The sequence below is a fragment of the Enhydra lutris genome, unplaced genomic scaffold, assembly GCF_002288905.1.
Source record: "Enhydra lutris kenyoni isolate GAN:26980312 unplaced genomic scaffold, ASM228890v2 scaffoldscaffold13, whole genome shotgun sequence".
In the NCBI taxonomy this organism is placed as follows: Eukaryota; Metazoa; Chordata; class Mammalia; order Carnivora; family Mustelidae; genus Enhydra; species Enhydra lutris.
Genome location: NW_019154097.1, coordinates 39,382,972 through 39,401,843, shown reverse-complemented (window position 1 = coordinate 39,401,843; position 18,872 = coordinate 39,382,972). Strand labels below are relative to the sequence as shown.

The window sequence follows — 18,872 nt, the reverse complement described above, 5'->3', positions numbered from 1 at the left end:
TGGCGCGGCGGCCGGGGCGGAGCCAGCGTGGAGCCGGTCCCCGACGCCCCAGGCCCCGCCTCGCGCGGGCGATGCCGAGCGGCGCGGCGGGCGGCGGGGCCGGCGGGGCGCGCAGAGGAGCGGGCCGCGGCGCGAGGGCGGCCGGAGCGCGGCCCCGCCATGGGCTTCCTGCACCAGCTGCAGCTGCTGCTCTGGAAGAACGTGACGCTGAAGCGCCGGAGCCCGGTGAGCCGCCCCGCGCGCCTCCGGGCCTGCCCTGAGCCTGAGGGCGCGCGCACGGGGGCCCGGCGGCGCGCTTTCCGCGCGCACGTGCGGCCGGGCGGGGCGCGCGCAGACCCCGGGAGGGCCCCCGGGGCGGCGGGCCCCAGCTCCCCTCCCTGCCGGGACCCCGTGCGCCCTTGCGGGCTCCGGCCTCCGGGAAGAGGACTCGGCCATGCCCAGCCCGCCGCCCGCGGCCGCTGACATTCGCGGTGCGCGGCTGAGTCACGGGATGGACGCCCCGCGCGGTGCGCTCTTCGGGGCGAGCGGTTCGGGTCGGGGGCGAGCGGCCCCAGGACGCTGGTGTCGCGGGAGGCCCTCATTACTGGGACGGAGGGCTGGCCTGGGAGACTCTCTCCAGCCCAGAAGGTCCTTAGTTTCTGGGCCCAGCTTCCTCTGGAGCCCCTGCAGGGACCCTGCCCTTTCCCTCCCTGCACCACCACCTCCCTGCCCTTGGACAGACACCTCTCCTCCTCCCTCCTGCCCTTCCCCCAAGTCTGCTAGCCCTTGCTCCTGCTCTCTCACGAACGGGAGTATCCTTGCTGTGCCAGCACCGGCCAGTCTGCATCCCTGCACCCTTTTGTCCTCTGGAGCAGTCCTCCCTGAGGCTGATCCACCCTCCCATCTCCCCAACCCCAGCCCCCTCTGGGGGCCTGGTCCTGCTGATTGGAGCTGGGACCCCCAAGCACCCCAGCCCCCTGCCCTGTGTCTGGGGCAGCCAGGGTCCTGAGTGCACAGGACGCAGCAGCTGTCAGGGACAGAAGTCCTGGTGAGCGGCCAGCCTCAGGCCGTAGGGATGCCATCATGCTGGCCCTCACTCAGCACCCCTGCCCTTCGAAAGGCTGGGGCCCCTCCTGTTGTGCCGCCTAGCCCACAGCAGCACAGGCACCAGAGAGGCCCCGGCCGCTCGGATTTCTGAATGGGCCCTGAGGATTTTCCACAAGGAGCCCAGAGCAGGCTGGGGTCCGGAGTGGGGGGCTTGAGGACAAAGCAGCCTCTCATCCTCACCCTCTCCCACCTGACTTGGAGTCTCCTGGGGCTGATGAGCTCCCACCGGGGACCCTCCTTGAGAAGGGCTTTGAAGTGCATAGTACGAACCCTGGGACCACAGACAGGGCAGGGTGGCCATCAGCACGGCCTGGCAGGGCTCCCCTGGGCACCTGAGCCCGGCGGGGAACCAGGGCTGAGTATACTCCCTGCCCACCTGCCCACGTGCGTGGGGCTGGCCGGCCCTGGGTCCCGTGGGTCAGGCCTGCAGCCTCCGGTGCAGCTGTCCCTGCTTCAGATTTTGGGTTACTGGGGACAGCAGGGCAGGGCTCAGAGGAGAAAGGGGAGCGGGATGTGGGCATGCATTAGCCCCAGGGTTCTTGGCAGTAAGGGCACCCCAAGGGCTGGAGGCAGAGGCTGGAATGATGGCCCCTGTAGCCACTGGGGATCTCAAGGCTCAGGGAAGGGAGCAGTGGCCTGTGGGGGACTGGAAAGCGGCTGGGAGGTGTCCACAGCCCTCCAGCCAGGAGTGGCCCCCACTTGCTAGGTCAGGCCTTCCCTAGAATCTTCCTCTGCCCCTGCCCAGGAGCACTACCAGGGGCTGGTCAGGCCACATGGAGGTCCTTAGCCTGAGGCCACAGCAATCAAAAATTTTTCTTCCAGGGGGGCTAAGGCCTCTCTGGGCTTGTGCAGGGGGCTTGGGTGGGCCAGGTATCTGGCACACTCCTGTTGACCCCCCACTTCCTGGGGAGGGTCTGGGGCTTCAGGGTCAGACCTGTGGGCTCAGCGAGCAGAGGTTTGCTCTTTATGCTGTGGGCTTCTCTGGAGGGTGGGGGCATTCCTGGAAAGCTTGGTTTGAAGGGTAGGAACCAAGGGCCTCTGTCCTGGGGCTTCTCCATCTGGGAGTGTCGCCTGTCCCCTCTTAGCCTGGGCTGCCATGGCCTCACCACTGGGCAGAGTCAGGCCGTTCCCTCTTCAGCTCTCCTCTGTTCTCCCCTTGGCACAGCTGGAGGTGGCTCAGGCCCAGAGGGGGCACCTAGGCCCGGGAACAGCATGGGGGCCCCAGGCTCATCTCAAGGGACCGGGGTTTGACTCCCTTGTGGGCCTGGTGGCACGCTCTAGTGGGGCTCCCAGGTGAGGCTGAACCTGTGCCCACTGTAACCAGATGCCCCTCTGGCCGCCCGCCCGCCTGCCCAGCAGGCCTCCCTCCTCCCAGCAGCTCCTGCGGCCGTTGCTATAGCAACGAGGAGGTAGCACTGGCCTGCTGCTGCAGTTACACGGTGGAGGTGCCCAGTGGTGGGCGGGTGTGGGTGGGGCTGGTACCTTGGCCATGACCCTGGCCACCTGCGATGCATGCAGCCACCCTGGCTCTGTACGTGTGTGTGGCACAGGTGCCTGTCCCCAGCCCTGCGGGTGCCCATGTTGCCTCCTTGGCTAGCCCTGGCCTGGCTTCTGGCTCGGGGAGGGGATGGAGGCTGGCACGGACTGGGGCGGGTATGGGGTGCGGACCACAGTGGGGTGTTCCAGACCACAGAGCACTATTGTCAGAGCGGGTAAACAACCGCGGGAGCCTGGGCCCCGGGCCAGACGGCATGCCACCGGCGTGGGGGCCGTGGAGTCTGTTCTGCGGTGGGGGTGAGGATAAAGGAAACCTGGTCCTCTGAGAAGCGCTGGTGGGGTGAGGGTCAAGATGCGTCTCGGGGCTGAGCGGGGCACAGGCTCCGCCACAGAGCAGTGGGCCCGAGGTCCTCTTTCCACCTTCCCTGCCTGAGCTAGGAGGGGGAACAGGGTCACAGACAGAGAAGTCCTTCCGTTTTCCAGGCAAGACACAGGGAAGCCGGGGCCTGGGGGCCTCTGACGTTCCTTTCCTACCCCAGCAGGCTCTGCCAGCGCTCTCCTTGGTGCCCAGCCGGGGGTGCCAGGAGCAGTCCTGGGAATAGAGGAGAGTTCTGGGGAGCACAGGCAGGGCTGTTGAGCCCATTGGAGCCACGTGGGGTGAGGGAGAGGGGCCAGGCCAGAAGAAGGAACTTGGGGCTGTCATACTTCTGCGCAGGTTTTCCTGGAGGCTCAGAGGCCTGGACCCGAGCCATGCCTCCGGTTATCCAGGCCTTGTCTTGTGGGGTGTGATGGCGCTGTCACAGTGAGGCGGGCTGGCCCTGCGGGAGTGTGGGAGCTGTAGCTGGCACCCAAGACCATCTCTAAGATCCTAGCCACGAGAAGGTGGGGAAGGAGAAGCTGAGCTGGGCAGATTCATGGGTCCTAGTGGACCACAAGCTGACTGGCTTGTCCCTGCTGGCGAATCCCCATGGCACCAGAACTTGGGTTGGGTGTGCAAGAGGGCAGATTTGCTTGGGCCAGACAACACTCATGTCCTCACCCATAGAAAAGGACCTTGAAGAAAGGGGAGGCAAACTCTGTTGGCCCTGAAGGGCCTGGGTTGACCTTCTGTGGTCGCTGTGTGGGGCAGTGTGGGGTCCAGGCTGGGCGGGGCTGGCCCTGCCTGCCAGGAAGACATCGATCTGTCTGGGGAGAGGAGGGCTCGGGTCTGTCCTGTCCAGCCCCGGGCAGGTGGTGTGGGCCCCGGGCAGGTGGCCTGACTCAGCCCGCCCTTTCCAGTGGGTCTTGGCCTTTGAGATCTTCATTCCTCTGGTTCTCTTCTTCATCCTGCTGGGGCTTCGGCAGAAGAAACCGACCATCTCTGTGAAAGAAGGTGAGTGTCCCGGGGCGGGGGGCGGGGGGGGGAGTGGGGGGGCCCCAGGGCACAGCTGGGTGGGCAGGGTGGGGCAGGCAGTTCTCACTGTGTCCCTCGTGGGGTCCTGGGTGCACGTGACCCCACACGTGTCCCAGCTCCCGCACTGTCCTGGTGCGGTCCGTGCGCCTGCTCCCCTGTGTGGTCCCTGGCCGTGCCTCCTGGCCGGGCTGGAGGACGGGCCGCCGGCCGTTCCTCACTGTTCTCCTGTTCTGTTTTGCCCCCCGCATGGTCTCTTGTCCTCCTCCTGGGCCCGCATGCAGTCTGTAAGTGAGCGAGCGGCCCTCCTGGTGCGGCCTGAGCGCGCCCTGCCCCCGCTTGCGTTAACAGCCTTTCCTGGCCTGGCCGGGTCCTGCCAAAGCCCTTGCCCACTGTCGGGGGTAGCCGGCACAAGGGGGTGGGGGTGGGGGGTGCCGAAGGAGACCTGGACCACGGTGGCCCCCAGGTCAAGCTTCTGGGGGTGGGGGTGTCCATCTCTCTGTGGGGTCGCCTGGCCCCACCTTGCAGGGCTGGGGCTGGGTCACCCGGCTGCTCTCCCCTCAGACCCCCATGGGCTCCTGCGTTCTCCCTGCTAACCAACTGGCCAGAGAGGTCAGAGGTCACTGCCCAGTGGGGGCCCCATGTGCTCCCCTGGGCCCTGTGGGCAGTGCCACACCTGAATTCTTAGGGAGGGTGTCAGGCATTTTGGCCTTGGGTGGCTGAGGGAAGAGGGACACCGCGGGAGTTATGGGGAAGGGATGGCCAGACACCCTTTGACCTCTGACCTGCTGGGGTCACCTGCACCGGAACTCTTGGCCCTCTGCCCCCGTCTGAAGCCGCTTTTCCTCCCGGATTCTCTCTAACTTTCTCTATTTGGCCTTCGTCCCCCTCCCCTTTCTTGACTCCTTCCCTGGCCCTCTCCTGTCTCCGCCCCTCGCCCCTGGGCCCTCTCACCTGCCCCGACCCCCCCCACAGCTTTCTACACGGCGGCGCCCCTCACCTCCGCGGGCCTCCTGCCTGTCATGCAGTCTCTGTGCCCAGACGGCCAGCGGGACGAGTTTGGCTTCCTACAGTACGCCAACTCCACGTGAGTGCCCCGCCCCCGCCCCTGTAGTCCGCCAACTCCACGTGAGTGCCCCCACCCCCGCCCCCCACAGAGGCCAGTGGGTGACCTCCGATGGCGGTGCAGGGTCACTCAGCTGCTGGAGAGCCTCAACCGTGTGGTGGAGGAGGGCAACCTGTTTGACCCGGCGCGGCCCAGCTTGGGCTCGGAGCTCGAGGCCCTGCGCCAGCACCTGGAGGCCCTCCGCTCTGGCCCGGACCCCTGGGAGAGCCACCTGGACAGACCTACAGGTATGCCCGGGACAGCTCAGGCTGTGCCTCTGCTGGGGAGCTCGGGGCCCAGGCCGCCGTGTCAGCTGCGTTCAAATCCCGGCTTGGTCTCTCCTGGCCGCGGGCCAGCGTCAGGGCGTCCGTCTGGGCCGTCGCTCTGGGTTCCTGGGGCATAGGAGCTTGGGCGGACCCCGCTGAGCTGCCCTCCCCATGTCCAAATCTGGTGCGGGCACCTGGGCTCTGCGTCTATGCCGGGTTCCTTTACCCCGGGCCCAGCTTTCCCTCAGCACCGTCCTTCTGCCTGTCCAGTGTCGTCCTTCTCTCTGGGCTCAGTGGCCAGGGACCCACGGGAGCTCTGGCGTTTCCTGATGCAGAATCTGTCGCTCCCTAATAGCACAGCCCAGGCACTCCTGGCTGCCCGGGTGGACCTGCCGGAGGTGAGGAGGGGGCGAGCGTCTGCAGGGAGCACGGGTCTTCTCTTGGGACAGCTCCTGGCCCCGCGGACCTCTCTGCCCTCCCCTGCTTATAGGAATGGAGAGCAAGGAGAGGGGATATGGGGCTCTGGGACCCCATGGCCTGAGCCAAACCCCTCTCCCCTCCAGGTCTATCAGCTGCTTTTTGGCCCTTCCCCTGCTCTGGATGTGGGGTCAGGACTCCCCAGGGGTCGGGAGCCCTGGAGCCGCCTGGGTAGCAATCCCCTATTCCGGATGGAGGTAAGAGGACCTGTTAGTGGGATGGGAACACACCGCCAGCCTCTGGTTAGGGGTTTCCACCCAAGAGGGTGAAGAAAGGGGCCCCCTTGATAATTGCGAGCTTCTTTTGGGGATGAGGTCGTTCCCTGGGAGTCTGTGGCTAGCATGTGGGCGGAGAGCAGGAGAGTGATGTGTGTCCACTCTCCCCACCCCCCGCCCATCACAGGCACCTGGGCTGTCTCAGACCTGGCGCGGGCCAGGGTGGCGGGGGAGGCCCGAGGCCGTCTTGGGCTGGGCCTTGGTCCTTCTTGGTTGATGTTCCTTCCTGGCTGTCCCCCGCACCCTACCCCCAGGAGCTGCTGTTGGCCCCCGCCCTCCTGGAGCAGCTGACATGTGCACAGGGCTCCGGGGAGCTGGGCCGGGTCCTCACTGTGCCCCAGGGTCAGCAGACTGCGCTGCAGAGCTACCGGGACGCCATCTGCAGTGGGCAGGCTGCTTCCCGTGCCCAGCGCTTTTCTAGGCTGGCTGCTGAGCTCCACAACCAGCTGGATGTGGCCAAGATTGCCCAGCAGGTGAGGGCCTGCCTGCCTGCTGGCCCCCAGGCCCATGGCCCTGGCTGGAGGAGATGCTGGGGCTCCTTGGGCCCATGGCTGCCAGGGCATGTGCCTGTGGTTGGGTGTCGCATCCACCCCTAGTGAGCCATGCCCCATGTCCTCCCCCAGTCTGTTTCCCAGCCCCTAGCCAGTGCTCCCTGCAGCCCCCCCACCCCCGGCAGACTCTCCCTCAGCCTCTCTCATCCCGGCCTGTGTCCCGTGTCCTTCACCCGACCTCAGTCTCCCACCTTCTCATCAGCCCGGGGCCGTGTTCCTTCCTGGGCCTGCATCCGCACACCTTCCCCCTTTCCCATCAGCTGGGCCTGGATGCCCCCAACGCCTCGGCTCCCCAGCAGCAGCCAGCACCCCCGCAGCGGCTGCAGGTGCTGCTGGAGGACCTGCTGGACGCCCAGAAAGTTCTGCAGGATGTGGACGTCCTCTCGGCCCTGGCCCTGCTGCTGCCCCAGGGCGCCTGCGCCCGACGTGCCCCGGGGCCCTCAGCCAGCGGCCCTGGAAGGACAGTGAACGGCACCGGAGCTGCAGGGGGCACGAGCTCCAACTCCTCTGCGGAGGAGGGCGCCCGGGCCGCGGCAACCCCCGCCTCCTCAGATGCGCAGCAGGGTCAGTGCTCCGCCTTCGTGCAGCTCTGGGCCGGTCTGCAGCCCATCCTGTGTGGCAACAACCGGTAGGTGGGCGGCGGGGAAAGCAGATGGAGTGGGGCCTACCTCCGAGGCCAGGCTCTGAGCCCACACACCCGGCTCCGACTTGGGATCCCGGCCCCACTCCCCGCCCCTCCCGATGCACCCCTCCCACCCTGAGGTTCTGCTCCGCCCCCTCTGGAAGCCCCGCCTCCAGCCCCCCCCCCCCGCCGACACGCCCCCAGACCCGCCCCTGACCTCCCGCCCCCCCGCGCTAGCACCATCGAGCCGGAGGCGCTGCGGCGGGGCAACATGAGCTCCCTGGGCTTCACGAGCAAGGAGCAGCGGAACTTGGGGCTCCTCGTGCACCTTATGACCAGCAATCCCAAGATCCTGTATGCACCAGCGGGCTCCGAGGCGGACCGCGTCATTCTCAAGGTTCGCGAGTCTGGCACGTTGGGGGCCTTCTGTCTCCTTCTGGGGCAGTAGCTGAAGGAGCTGGGCAGGGGGCCTCCGGGACCCCTGTGCAGACTGGGGTCCGTAGAACTGCCCTGGGAGGGGCTGCAGAGTTTGAGCTCTGACTTGGCTGGGGGACAGGGACTGGAGGACTGACGGGGGGACGGCGCGTTCAAGATGCAGGGGTACAGTGGGGCTGTTGTGGGGGTCCCCTGAGCTGGCTAGTTAGGTGCAGGGTTCTGACCTGGCTGGGAATGGCCAGGGCAGGCAGTGCTGGTTTGGATAGAGGAGGGCCACTTGCAGAGACCTCCCAGGGCAGCCTCCGGTGGGCCAGATTTGGGTGGGGCAGCTGGGTGGTCTGCCAGGGCCCATTCCAGGGGAGAAGTCCAGTCAGAGAGAAGTAGAAACTTGGGCTGGAAATGACCCAGGAAGGGGGGAGCCTGTGGAGGGGCTTCTAGGACGAGTGTGGGGGCAAGGAGGGTGGGTGTCAGAGCTGTTCAAGGGACACGTGGAGAAGGGCCCAGCAGAGGAGCTGGGAAGGCCCAGTGGGTGAACTGGGAAAGCTGGAAGCCAGGCTGCCCTGGGGGTGGGGCCTCGCCAGCACTCTGGGTGGTCTCAGGAAGGTGGGGAGGGGAGGGTTTCCAGCACCCAGGTGCAAGTCTGGCCAGAGCAGGAGTGGCTGTTGGCAAAGGACTGGCCTGGGGGGAGACAAAGGAGTGGAGGACCCCCTTGCTGGCTGGGCTTTTCCCGTGAGCCCCGTGACCCATTCCCTCACCCTCTGCAGGCCAACGAGACCTTTGCCTTTGTAGGCAACGTGACCCACTACGCCCAAGTGTGGCTCAACATCTCCGCGGAGATCCGCAGCTTCCTGGAGCAGGGCAGGCTGCAGCGGCACCTTCGCTGGCTGCGGGAGGTGCTGGGGGCGCTGGGCGGGGGCGGGGCCCCTCTGTGTCCTGGGCCACCCCCTGAGCCAGTCCTTCCCCACCCCAGTATGTGGCAGAGCTGCGGCTGCACCCCGAGGCCCTGAACCTGTCCCTGGAGGAGCTGCCGCCCGCCCTGCGTCAGGACAACTTCTCGCTGCCCAATGGCTCGGCCCTCCTGCAGCAGCTGGACACCATTGACAACGCGGCCTGTGGCTGGATCCAGTTCATGTCGAAGGTGGGGTGGGCGAGCCACGCGGGCTCCGCTGGGCTGGTGCCCGGGGCTGGCTCCAACACTGCCCCTCCCCCCAGGTGAGTGTGGACATCTTCAAGGGTTTTCCCGACGAGGAGAGCATCGTCAACTATACCCTCAACCAGGCCTACCAGGACAATGTCACCGTGTTCGCCAGTGAGCTGGTCCCCCTGAGCCCTGCTCTTCTGCCTCTCCCCGCTCCAGCCGCAACCCCCAGTCTCTCTCCCACTTTACCTGCCCCCTGTGCCCAGTTCCCTTCTCCAGTTTCACCCCACCTTGGCCCCACCTCCTCCCTGGCCCCGCCCCTCGCTTCCCAGCCCTGCCCCCTCCACGCCCCGCCCCCTCCCTGCGGGTTGGGAGAGTGGGGGCCCTCCAACCCACACCCTGCCGGCTCCCCAACCCTGGTCCCACCTTCTCCCTGGCCCCGCCCCTCCCCTAAGCCAATCCCGGCTCTGCCCTAGCCAGGACCCGCCCCTTTCTGTCCCCGCCCCCCCAGTCAGCCGGGCTCTGTCCCTCCACCTGCTCCTCCTGTCCCCAGGCGTGATCTTCCAGACCCGCAAGGACGGCTCCCTGCCGCCCCACGTGCACTACAAGATCCGCCAAAACTCCAGCTTCACCGAGAAAACCAATGAGATCCGCCGGGCCTACTGGCGGCCGGGGCCCAACACCGGCGGCCGCTTCTACTTTCTATACGGCTTCGTCTGGATCCAGGGTGAGGCCCGCTCCCGGGCCCAAGGTGACGGGGAGGGCCCAGCGGCCGCCCGCCCACGGCTGACCCCTTCTGCCCGCAGACATGATGGAGCGCGCCATCATCAACACCTTCGTGGGACACGACGTGGTGGAACCCGGCAACTACGTGCAGATGTTTCCCTACCCCTGCTACACGCGAGACGAGTGAGTGTGGGGGGAGGCTGCCCTCCCCCCCTTCAGGCTGAGCCCCTCCCCTCACGCCCCTGCCCCACCCCAGCTTCCTGTTTGTCATCGAGCACATGATGCCGCTCTGCATGGTGATCTCCTGGGTCTACTCGGTGGCCATGACCATCCAGCACATTGTAGCGGAGAAGGAGCACCGGCTGAAGGAGGTGGGGGGCTGGGGGTGGGGGCACGGAGGGGCGGGGGTGGGGGCAGAGGTGGAGGGGGACGGAGGGGCGGGGGTGGGGGCAGAGGTCGGGGGACGGTGGGAGGGGTGGGGGGCAGAGGTGGAGGGGGACGGAGGGAGGGGTGGGGGGCAGAGGTGGGGGGACGGAGGGAGGGGTGGGGGTGGGGGCAGAGGTGGAGGGGGACGGAGTGGTAGAGGCAGCTTAGTCCTTCCTGGTGTCCCTTCCCGTGGGCCGAGGCCTCCTGCCCCAGCCAGCTGCCCACCCGCCGCAGGTGATGAAGACCATGGGACTGAACAACGCGGTGCACTGGGTGGCCTGGTTCATCACCGGCTTCGTGCAGCTGTCCATCTCCGTGACGGCTCTCACGGCCATCCTCAAGTACGGCCAAGTGCTCATGCACAGCCACGTGTTCATCATCTGGCTCTTCCTGGCCGTCTATGCCGTGGCCACCATCATGTTCTGGTGAGCTCCGAGTGGCTGGCTGCAGGCCGGGAGGGAGCCGTGCTTGGGCCCTGGCAGAGTACCCCTCGCATCACCCAGGAGTCCAGACACACCCCTCTCGGAGCGGCTCTGTACCCTGGAGGGGCCTTCTGGGAGGGCTCAGGGCCCTGCGCTAAGGGTTGTGTGTGGCTGATGGCCCATGGTCTGCACTGCCCTAGCTTCCTGGTGTCCGTGCTGTACTCCAAGGCCAAGCTGGCCTCGGCCTGCGGCGGCATCATCTACTTCCTGAGCTACGTGCCCTACATGTATGTGGCCATCCGCGAGGAGGTGGCCCATGACAAGATTACTGCCTTTGAGAAGTGCATTGCGGTGAGGGTCACGGCTGGGCAGGGTGGGGGTGGGGTCTGGCCTCCTGCTCTCGCTGACAACCCCCTGCCCCATCCCCTCAGTCCCTGATGTCCACAACAGCCTTCGGCCTGGGCTCCAAGTACTTTGCGCTGTACGAGGTGGCCGGCGTGGGCATCCAGTGGCACACGTTCAGCCAGTCGCCTGTGGAAGGTGACGACTTCAACCTGCTCCTGGCTGTCACCATGCTGATGGTGGACGCCGCCGTCTATGGCGTGCTCACGTGGTACATTGAGGCTGTTCACCCAGGTACCCGCCAACTCTTTGTTGCCGGGAAGGAGAGCATGTGTGGCTCCCCAGGGGGGACAGTCACCCCAGGCCCCAGGTCAGCCCCTCTTCCACTCCCTGCCCCCCCCAGGCATGTACGGGCTGCCCCGGCCCTGGTACTTCCCACTGCAGAAGTCCTACTGGCTGGGCAGCGGGCGCACGGAGGCCTGGGAGTGGAGCTGGCCGTGGGCACACGCCCCCCGGCTCAGTGTCATGGAGGAGGACCAGGCCTGTGCTATGGAGACCCGGCGCTTGGGTGAGGCGGGTGCCGGGGTGCTGGCTGGGGCACTCTGGGGTCTTGGGGGCCCTGGGCAGCCTGAGCTGACCCCCTGCCCTGGTGCAGAGGAGATGCGGGGCATGGAGGAGGAGCCCACCCACCTGCCGCTGGTGGTCTGCGTGGACAAGCTCACCAAGGTCTACAAGAATGACAAGAAGCTGGCTCTTAACAGGCTGAGCTTGAACCTCTACGAGAACCAGGTGGTGTCCTTCCTGGGCCACAACGGGGCCGGCAAGACAACTACCATGTGAGCGCCGGGGCAGAGCCCTTACCAGGGCAGCCGGGTGGGCCCCCTGTGGGAGGCGGGGGTCCTGACCCTGCCTGCCCTCCCAGGTCCATCCTCACTGGCTTGTTCCCACCGACCTCGGGGTCGGCCACCATCTATGGGCACGACATCCGCACGGAGATGGACGAGATTCGCAAGAACCTGGGCATGTGTCCGCAGCACAACGTGCTCTTTGACCGGCTCACGGTGGAGGAGCACCTCTGGTTCTACTCGAGGCTCAAGAGCATGGCACAGGAGGAGATCCGCAAGGAGATGGACAAGTGGGTGGGGGCAGGGAGGGGCCCAGGCCTGCGGGGACCCCAGCATCCCAGCCCCTAGGGCCCAGGCCCACATGCCCACTCCCACCCTGTCCCTGCCTCAGGATGATCGAGGACCTGGAGTTGTCCAATAAGCGGCACTCGCTGGTGCAGACGCTGTCGGGTGGCATGAAGCGCAAACTCTCCGTGGCCATTGCCTTCGTGGGCGGCTCGCGCGCCATCATCCTGGACGAGCCCACTGCAGGCGTGGACCCTTACGCACGCCGAGCCATCTGGGACCTCATCCTCAAGTACAAGCCGGGTGAGCAGGGCGCGGGGCGGCCGTGGGCGGCCCCCACCTGGCCCTGCCCATCCCGGCGCCCTGACCCTGACCCTGGGCTCCCCCAGGCCGCACCATCCTGCTGTCCACCCACCACATGGATGAGGCCGACCTGCTCGGGGACCGCATCGCCATCATCTCCCACGGGAAGCTCAAGTGCTGTGGCTCCCCGCTCTTCCTCAAGGGCGCCTACGGGGATGGCTACCGCCTCACTCTGGTCAAGCAGCCTGCTGAGGCCGGGGACCCCCAAGGTCTGTGCAGATGCAGCCTGAGCCGGCTTGGGGCCCCGCCTGCCCCAGGACCCCTTCTCCCAGCCCCGTGAGCGTCCGGGCTGGGCCCCGCTGTTGCCCCGGCGAGCCTAGCATGCCCGGTCGGGCCTGGGGCTCCTTCTTCTCACGTCCGTTCTTTTGTCCTGGCTGCGCCCCTGTAGAGAATTGTCCTCCTCCAGCCCCTGAGTGTGGCTCCTCTGTATTCCTTCTCTTCCTAGAGCCAGGACTGCCAGCCAGCCCCCCCGGCCGCACCCAGCTGAGCAGCTGCTCGGAGCCCCAGGTCTCCCAGTTCATCCGCAAGCACGTGGCCTCCTGTCTCCTGGTCTCCGACACGAGCACAGAGCTCTCCTACATCCTGCCTAGCGAGGCCGCCAAGAAGGGGGCCTTCGAGCGTCTCTTCCAGGTATGCGCAGCGGGCTCAGGGCCGGGGTCCCTTTCAGCTGTGGGGTGCAGCGGGCTCAGGGCCGGGGTCTCTTTCAGCTGTGGGGTGCAGCGGGCTCAGGGCCGGGGTCTCTTTCAGCTGTGGGGTGCAGCGGGCTCAGGGGCAGGGCCCCTTCTAGCTGTATGCAGCGGGCTCGGGGCCGGGGGTGCCCCCGATGGGTCCCGGGCCGCGCCGGGTCACACGCAGCCCCTCGCAGCACCTGGAGCAGAGTCTGGATGCGCTGCACCTGAGCAGCTTCGGGCTGATGGACACCACGTTGGAGGAGGTGTTCCTCAAGGTGTCGGAGGAGGACCAGTCTCTGGAGAACAGTGAGGCCGGTGAGCAGTCCCAGAGCGGCCCCTCAGTCCTGCAAATGCACCCCTACCCCCGGGGGCCTGACCTTGGGCCGGGCGGTTCACTCTTCCCCTGGCTCTGGGGGCCAAGGGCCCTGGGTGGGAACAAGATGCTACCAGTCTCAGCCGGGCTGGCTGGGGCTGAGGAGCCCGGACAGGGAGGCGGCCGTGGGACTGCGGGCTCTCCGGGGCAGGTGGGCGAGCATGGGGACTGAGCCCCGCTTCTCCCCGCCCTGGCCCCTCTGTGGCGGCAGACGTGAAGGAGTCCAGGAAAGACGCTCTCCCTGGGGCAGAGGGTCCGGCCTCGCTGGGGGAGGCACGTGCTGGCGGCCTGGCCCGGTGCGCGGAGCTGGCGCGGTCCCAGGTATCCCTGCAGTCCGCGTCCTCCGTGGGCTCTGCCCGTGGTGACGAGGGAGCCCCCTACGCGGACATCTATGGCGACTACCGCCCGCTCCTTGACAACCTACAGGACCCCGACAACGTCAGCCTGCAAGGTGGGGGGCGGCTGGGTGGGGTGGGCGGGGTCCCTGGGCGGGGGGGGGGCCAGGGGCCGCCCGCTCAGCCTCTGCTCCCCATGCAGGAGCAGAGGCGGAGGCCCTCGCGAGGGCCGGCCAGGGCAGCCGCAAGCTGGAGGGCTGGTGGCTGAAGGTGCGCCAGTTCCACGGGCTGCTGGTGAAGCGCTTCCACTGCGCTCGCCGAAACTCCAAGGCGCTGTCCTCCCAGATCCTGCTCCCCGCCTTCTTCGTCTGCGTGGCCATGACCGTGGCCCTCTCTGTCCCTGAGATCGGTAGGGCTGCTGGGCCAGGCAGGGGGACTCGGGGGCCAGCGTCCCTCTCTGGTGGGACTGTGATTCTTCCCCACTCCTGACCACCCGTGCTGGGACTGCTCCCTACATCCGAGCCCGCAGGCACTCTGTGGGCTTTGTCTGGGACTCATGCCTCCTCGGGACCCAGACCCCAAACCTGGACACTAAGAGTTTTGGGAAGGAGAAACCTAGGCCCAGGGGCCACTGGTAGGCAGTCGGAGCGTGCTCAGGCTTGCCCGTGCACCCCTCCAGGTGACCTGCCCCCGCTGGTCCTGTCACCCTCTCAGTACCACAACTATACCCAGCCCCGCGGCAACTTCATCCCCTACGCCAACGAGGAGCGCCAGGAGGACCGGTGAGGCCACCCACTGGGCAGCTGTGGTGGGCAAGGGCTGGCTGAGGGCGCGGAGATGGGCGGGCCTCTCCCCACCCAGACTCACACCGCGGGTTCCCCCAGATTGCGACTGTCCCCGGACGCCAGCCCCCAGCAGCTCGTGAGCACGTTCCGGCTGCCGTCGGGTGTGGGCGCCACCTGTGTGCTCAAGTCTCCGGCCAACGGCTCCCTGGGGCCCGTGCTGAACCTGAGCAGCGGCGAGTCCCGCCTGCTGGCCGCGGCGTTCTTTGACAGCATGTGCCTGGAGTCCTTCTCACAGGGGCTGCCGCTGTCCAACTTCGTGCCTCCCCCGCCCTCCCCCGCTCCGTCTGACTCCCCTGTGTCCCCAGAGGAGGACCCGCTGCAGGCCTGGAATGCTTCGCTGCCCCCCACCTCTGGGCCAGGTATGGGTCCTCCCAGGCTGCCGGGGGCTGGGGGGGGGGGCGCGGCACAGGCCTGAGCTGATGCTGCCCGCTGCACCCACAGACAACTGGACGTCGGCGCCCTCCTTGCCACGCCTGGTGCGGGAGCCCATCCGCTGCACCTGTTCTGCGCAGGGCACTGGCTTCTCCTGCCCGGGTGGTGTGGGTGGACATCCACCCCAGATGCGGGTGGTCACCGGAGACATCCTGACCGACGTCACCGGCCACAATGTCTCCGAGTACCTGCTCTTCACCTCCGACCGATTCCGGCTACACCGGTGAGCGGGGTGGGGGCCGCCAGCCGGTTGTGGGCGAGGGGGTGGCCCACCCACTGCGTGTCGGGCCTCACTGCCTCTCCACCTGCCTGCCCAGGTATGGGGCCATCACCTTTGGCAACGTCCAGAAGTCCATCCCGGCATCGTTCGGTGCCCGGGCCCCAATCATGGTGCGGAAGATCGCCGTGCGCCGGGCAGCCCAGGTGAGCAGCGCGGCCCCAGGCCCTGTGGCGCCCAGCTCCAGCGCGAGGTGGGCAGGAGCCCACAGCGCTCTTAGGGCACTTCTGGGTCCCTCCAGGTTTTCTACAACAACAAGGGTTACCACAGCATGCCCACGTACCTCAACAGCCTCAACAATGCTATCCTGCGGGCCAACCTGCCCAAGAGCAAGGGCAACCCCGCGGCCTATGGTGAGCCTGCGGGGCGGGCGGGCCAGGGCGGGGTGGGGGTTGGGCAGGGCGGTGTGGAGCAGGTCCCTGAGGCTGCCTTCCCTTATGCCGTAGGCATCACTGTCACCAACCACCCCATGAACAAGACGAGCGCCAGCCTCTCCCTGGATTACCTGTGTGTACGGGTCAGGGGGCGGGGGTGCAGCTGCGGGACAGGGTGCCAGGCAGGGGCTGATGGCCGCCTTGCCCCCAGGCTGCAGGGCACAGACGTGGTCATTGCCATCTTCATCATCGTGGCCATGTCCTTCGTCCCAGCCAGTTTTGTGGTCTTCCTCGTGGCCGAGAAGTCCACCAAGGCGAAGCACCTGCAGTTCGTCAGTGGCTGTAACCCCGTCATCTACTGGCTCGCCAACTACGTGTGGGACATGGTGTGCCCCTCCCCGCGTGGCCAAGGGGGTTCCCGTCACCCCTAGACCCCTGCTATCCCATGACCCTGTCTCCTGCCAGGCCTACCACTTCTGGCCCCAGACCCCCGGCCCTGCCCTGGAGCCCCTCCCCCTGCCCTGGAGCCCTCACCTGCCGCTCTTGGTCTGGTAGCTTAACTACCTGGTCCCGGCCACCTGCTGCGTCATCATCCTGTTCGTGTTTGACTTGCCGGCGTACACGTCACCCACCAACTTCCCTGCCGTGCTCTCTCTCTTCCTGCTCTATGGGTAAGGGGGAGCAGGCGGGGTCGTGGGACTGGGGGTGGGGGCGGGCCATCCGGTTTGACCCCCTGCACCCACCCACCCACAGGTGGTCTATCACCCCCATCATGTACCCGGCCTCCTTCTGGTTCGAGGTACCCAGCTCAGCCTACGTGTTTCTCATTGTCATCAATCTCTTCATCGGCATCACGGCCACCGTGGCCACCTTCCTGCTGCAGCTCTTTGAGCATGACAAGGTGGGGCAGCGGAGGGGACACAGCCGAGCGGGGGGCACAGGGGGTGGTGGGACGGAGGGCACAGAGGGTGTGGGGCAGGGAGAGGGCCACAGCAGGCGGCACTGTGACCCCCTGTGACTCTCCAGGACTTGAAGGTGGTCAACAGTTACCTGAAAAGCTGCTTCCTCATCTTTCCCAACTACAACCTGGGCCACGGGCTCATGGAGATGGCCTACAACGAGTACATCAACGAGTACTACGCCAAGATTGGTGAGCAGGGTGGGCGGGCTGCCGGCCGGGTCATGCCTGGCCCAGAGATGGGGACTTGCAGGCGTGGGTGGAGCCCCCAGGCACATGCCCTGAGCCAGCTGCCCCACAGGTCAGTTTGACAAGATGAAGTCCCCGTTCGAGTGGGACATTGTCACCAGGGGATTGGTGGCCATGACAGTTGAAGGCTTTGTCGGCTTCTTCCTCACCATCATGTGCCAGTACAACTTCCTGCGGCAGCCACAGTGAGTCGGGGAGTGCCAGGAGATGGGGCCATAGCAAGTTGGGGAGCACTGGGCGATGGCACTGCTCACGCTGTCCCCGCAGGCGTATGCCAGTGTCCACCAAACCCGTGGAGGACGATGTGGATGTGGCCAGCGAGCGGCAGCGAGTGCTGCGGGGGGACGCTGACAACGACACGGTCAAGATCGAGAACCTGACCAAGGTGGGCCCTGAGGCTCGTGAGAGGGGCTGGGCTGGGTAAGCCCCAGTGGAGGCGGGGCCCAGGTGGAGGCGTGTTTCCTGGTGGGGACGGGCCGGGTGGGGTGGAGCCTCGGTGGGGGCGTGTTTCCGGGCAGGGGCGGGGCCCAGGTTGGGGTGCGGCTCTGCGGGCTAGCCAGGTCTCTGGCTCCCTGCGCCAGGTGTACAAGTCGCGGAAGACCGGCCGCATCCTGGCCGTGGATCGCCTGTGCCTGGGCGTGCGTCCTGGCGAGTGCTTTGGCCTCCTGGGCGTGAACGGCGCCGGCAAGACCAGCACCTTCAAGATGCTGACCGGTGATGAGAGCACAACGGGGGGCGAGGCCTTTGTCAACGGGCACAGGTGCAGGCGGGCGCGCGCCTGGGCGGGTGGGGTGGCTGCGGCCGCCGGCGCTGACGGCTCGGTGTCCCCAGCGTGCTCAAGGAGCTGCTCCAGGTGCAGCAGAGTCTGGGGTACTGCCCGCAGTTCGACGCCCTGTTCGACGAGCTCACCGCCCGGGAGCACCTGCAGCTGTACACGCGGCTCCGCGGCATCCCCTGGAAGGACGAGGCGCGGGTGAGGGGCGCGCGTGCAGGGGAGGGGTCGACGGAAGGGGCGGGCCCTGATGTGAGGTCTCGCCCCCAGGTGGTGAAGTGGGCCCTGGAGAAGCTGGAGCTGAGCAAGTACGCGGATAAGCCCGCGGGCACCTACAGCGGCGGCAACAAGCGCAAGCTGTCCACGGCCATCGCCCTCATCGGGTACCCCGCCTTCATCTTCCTGGTGAGCCGGAGCGGGGGTCGGCACGCCCCTAGCCCTCTGGTGAGCCGGTGGGGGTGGGGGGCAGCGCGCGCAGCCGGCTGCAGCGGCTGAGCCTGGCGGCCCCCCAGGACGAGCCCACCACAGGCATGGACCCCAAGGCCCGGCGTTTCCTCTGGAACCTCATTCTGGACCTCATCAAGACGGGGCGCTCGGTGGTGCTGACGTCGCACAGGTGTGTCCCCGCCCACGCCCCCCCACCCACTGCCCCGCCCCGTGTGCGGCTCCGCCCCGCCAGCCTGTGCCTCTGCCCGCAGCATGGAGGAGTGCGAGGCGCTGTGCACGCGTCTGGCCATCATGGTGAACGGGCGCCTGCGCTGTCTGGGCAGCATCCAGCACCTGAAGAACAGGTGAGCCGAACCTGTGGCCGCTGCGTGGGGGTGGCGGGACGTGGAGTGTGTGACGGGGCGTCGGGGACACAACCCGTGGCGGCGGGGGGCCCGGCTGCGTGGGGCCGGGCGCTCGGGGCCACAGGCCTGTCCCGCAGGTTTGGAGACGGCTACATGATCACCGTAAGGACCAAAAGCAGCCAGAACGTGAAGGACGTGGTGCGGTTCTTCAACCGGAACTTTCCGGAGGCGGTGCTCAAGGTGGGCGGGGCCCCAGGGGTGGGGCTCGGGGGCCTGCTGAGCGGCCTCTGACCCTGCATCCCCCCAGGAGCGTCACCACACGAAGGTGCAGTACCAGCTCCAGTCGGAGCACATCTCGCTGGCTCAGGTGTTCAGCAAGATGGAGCAGGTGGTGGGCGTGCTGGGCATCGAGGACTACTCCGTCAGCCAGACCACGCTGGACAATGTGAGTGCGGGGGGGGGGGGGGGGGGGGGGGCGGGGGGGGCGGCCCCGGCCCGCGGCCCCCCCCCCCCCCCGCCCCCCGGGGGGTGGGGCCGTTCTCCA

General features: G+C 67.3%; 1 protein-coding gene across 4 annotated transcripts in view; it reads left to right on the top strand.

Annotated features, from left to right (window-relative positions):
- The first annotated feature begins 138 nt into the window (after positions 1-138).
- Positions 139-18,872, top strand: part of LOC111145667 (ATP binding cassette subfamily A member 2) — a 20,354-nt gene continuing 1,620 nt past the window's right edge. The window contains exons 1-47 of one of the 4 annotated variants that reach the window (XM_022500749.1): positions 139-225; positions 3,862-3,955; positions 4,258-4,260; positions 4,949-5,060; positions 5,163-5,326; positions 5,615-5,742; positions 5,908-6,018; positions 6,351-6,569; positions 6,908-7,275; positions 7,507-7,666; positions 8,469-8,597; positions 8,675-8,842; positions 8,917-9,013; positions 9,396-9,569; positions 9,649-9,751; positions 9,825-9,939; positions 10,229-10,419; positions 10,617-10,767; positions 10,848-11,052; positions 11,162-11,326; positions 11,414-11,594; positions 11,681-11,893; positions 11,995-12,191; positions 12,278-12,460; positions 12,697-12,881; positions 13,117-13,237; positions 13,507-13,746; positions 13,833-14,039; positions 14,310-14,412; positions 14,515-14,834; positions 14,917-15,130; positions 15,225-15,330; positions 15,426-15,537; positions 15,631-15,691; positions 15,770-15,944; positions 16,114-16,229; positions 16,312-16,459; positions 16,585-16,708; positions 16,818-16,950; positions 17,033-17,150; positions 17,347-17,525; positions 17,597-17,738; positions 17,808-17,942; positions 18,050-18,153; positions 18,236-18,328; positions 18,466-18,568; positions 18,636-18,773. In XM_022500749.1, coding sequence (XP_022356457.1) covers positions 160-225; positions 3,862-3,955; positions 4,258-4,260; positions 4,949-5,060; positions 5,163-5,326; positions 5,615-5,742; positions 5,908-6,018; positions 6,351-6,569; positions 6,908-7,275; positions 7,507-7,666; positions 8,469-8,597; positions 8,675-8,842; positions 8,917-9,013; positions 9,396-9,569; positions 9,649-9,751; positions 9,825-9,939; positions 10,229-10,419; positions 10,617-10,767; positions 10,848-11,052; positions 11,162-11,326; positions 11,414-11,594; positions 11,681-11,893; positions 11,995-12,191; positions 12,278-12,460; positions 12,697-12,881; positions 13,117-13,237; positions 13,507-13,746; positions 13,833-14,039; positions 14,310-14,412; positions 14,515-14,834; positions 14,917-15,130; positions 15,225-15,330; positions 15,426-15,537; positions 15,631-15,691; positions 15,770-15,944; positions 16,114-16,229; positions 16,312-16,459; positions 16,585-16,708; positions 16,818-16,950; positions 17,033-17,150; positions 17,347-17,525; positions 17,597-17,738; positions 17,808-17,942; positions 18,050-18,153; positions 18,236-18,328; positions 18,466-18,568; positions 18,636-18,773 — 7,074 coding nt within the window. In that variant the 5' untranslated portion in view covers positions 139-159. Of the gene's footprint in view, positions 226-3,861; positions 3,956-4,257; positions 4,261-4,948; positions 5,061-5,162; positions 5,327-5,614; positions 5,743-5,907; positions 6,019-6,350; positions 6,570-6,907; positions 7,276-7,506; positions 7,667-8,468; positions 8,598-8,674; positions 8,843-8,916; positions 9,014-9,395; positions 9,570-9,648; positions 9,752-9,824; positions 9,940-10,228; positions 10,420-10,616; positions 10,768-10,847; positions 11,053-11,161; positions 11,327-11,413; positions 11,595-11,680; positions 11,894-11,994; positions 12,192-12,277; positions 12,461-12,696; positions 12,882-13,116; positions 13,238-13,506; positions 13,747-13,832; positions 14,040-14,309; positions 14,413-14,514; positions 14,835-14,916; positions 15,131-15,224; positions 15,331-15,425; positions 15,538-15,630; positions 15,692-15,769; positions 15,945-16,113; positions 16,230-16,311; positions 16,460-16,584; positions 16,709-16,817; positions 16,951-17,032; positions 17,151-17,346; positions 17,526-17,596; positions 17,943-18,049; positions 18,154-18,235; positions 18,329-18,465; positions 18,569-18,635; positions 18,774-18,872 lie in introns of all 4 variants that reach the window. The other 3 variants (XM_022500751.1, XM_022500747.1, XM_022500748.1) reach the window with 3 other exon arrangements.